General features: G+C 34.0%; 1 protein-coding gene across 1 annotated transcript; it reads right to left on the reverse strand.

The window, feature by feature from the left end:
* Positions 1-971: 971 nt before the first annotated feature.
* Positions 972-1,337, reverse strand: LOC145819387 (uncharacterized). Its single transcript, XM_082913374.1, has one exon. The coding sequence runs from the start codon at positions 1,335-1,337 to the stop codon at positions 972-974; it is 366 nt and encodes a 121-aa protein (XP_082769500.1).
* Positions 1,338-1,713: the final 376 nt, after the last annotated feature.

Below are 1,713 nucleotides of genomic sequence, written 5' to 3' on the forward strand. Positions count from 1 at the left end.
CAGAGCTCATATGCTTGTCTAGAGAAGTGAAGATAGAGCTCATATGCTTATCTTTGTGAAGTGTGGATACAGCTTGTATGCTTATCTGTGGATATTGTTGATATACATATCTGTTGTAGAATGTGGATACAGCTTGTATGCTTATCTGTGGATATTGTTGATATACATATCTGTTGAGATTGTGGATATAGCTTTTATGCTTATCTGAATGTGAGATATAGTTTTTATACATATCTGTGGAAATGATGATAGAGCTAGCATGCTTATCTGTTGAAAAAGGGAAAATGAAAAGTAAATGGGACTAGTAAGTCGTTGACATAAATATGTAATTTATGTGATTGTATCAGTGTTGACCAACTATCAATTGCTAATGTTTTAGTCATTGTCCATGGTTGGTTTAGTGTATTTCTACTGGGCTGTGGCTCACCCTTTATGGGAACATCATTTTCAGGTACAGGAAGCATGCCACCTCCAAGGACATAGCTGGGAGGCTAGTGGCGGGCATAGTTTTGTCGTTTTACTTTTGATGTATTACATGTAATTTCAAGCCAAGGGCTTAATGTGTAAACGAGTTAGAACTCTTTGTTGTAACCAAGTGTTAACTTGGAAAGCTGTAAGCCCGTAGGGCATTTTGTTATGAGATTAACATGTAATACTTATGTAATGGAATTCTGATGAATGATAGAAGGTGGTTAGTTTATCTATCAACGCTTGTCTTATTTGTTGGGTTTAATGTTATTATTTTGAGGGCGTTACAGACTTGCTATAATTCATGTCATGATGTTGGCTTGTTTTGGAAAATAGGTTAAAAGTTGACCCCTTGATTTTTTTAATAGCTTTTTTTGAAAAAAAAAATATGAAAAAAAATAGAGAGGTGATGTGACTTGAAATAGGTTAAGTGACTTTTAACCAAATTTCCAAAATAGGTCATTGTCATATTTTTACGGTGAAACAAAACAAAATACATGGGACTAAGCTCTCTCTCTACCCATCCCCAACATATCAGCCACTAGCCGCTTACGAATCTCAGCTGGGGGGTCATTAACAACTAAGATGTCTTCAAGTTGTGCAGCTCCCAATTTGGCTAGAGCATCCGTGCATAAGTTTCCTTCACGATAGACATGTTGGGCAGTGCATTGGCAGCCGTTGAATATGATCCTTGCATCTTCCATTAGACCTTTGTAAGGGTGTTTGTCTCCAAGTCCTTCTTCAAGCAGCTTGACTATTTCTTGAGCATCAGTTTCCATAATCACGTTGTTGAAGCCTTTTTGGAGAATGATTGTTAGTCCTTTGTACACCTCCCACAATTCAGTTTCAAGGCTGGTGCAGCTGTCCATCCTCATAATGATTGTCAGTCCTTTGTACACCCCCCACGTATCATTTATGTTAATTCTAATCATTTTAGCCTAATAAAAGAGGAGTTATTTTTACCTTTTCTATAATCACAAAACAAAATGATTAAATTTCAATTAAATGAAATAAAGAATATCACATCATTATATATAAAAATTATTTTTAAATAAATTATTTTTTATTTGACAGCTATTGTAGTTAGGTACAAGAATATGCATTCATCATGGGTTAAGTTTATATTCAATTCACCGGCACAGTAATAATATATTCTATCAATTTTAAAACTTGATTAAAAGTTATTGATTTTTAATTTTTTTTTGAAATGTTAATGATTTGATATTTTTTCCTTTTTAAAAACCT

Source organism: Camellia sinensis, chromosome 2 (genome assembly GCF_055761805.1).
Source record: "Camellia sinensis isolate YWXY chromosome 2, ASM5576180v1, whole genome shotgun sequence".
Taxonomy (NCBI): domain Eukaryota; kingdom Viridiplantae; phylum Streptophyta; class Magnoliopsida; order Ericales; family Theaceae; genus Camellia; species Camellia sinensis.

Coding starts and splice junctions, on each gene's coding strand:
- LOC145819387 (XM_082913374.1), bottom strand. CDS start 1,337: ATGGACAGCTGCACCAGCCTTGAAACTGAATTGTGGGAGGTGTACAAA.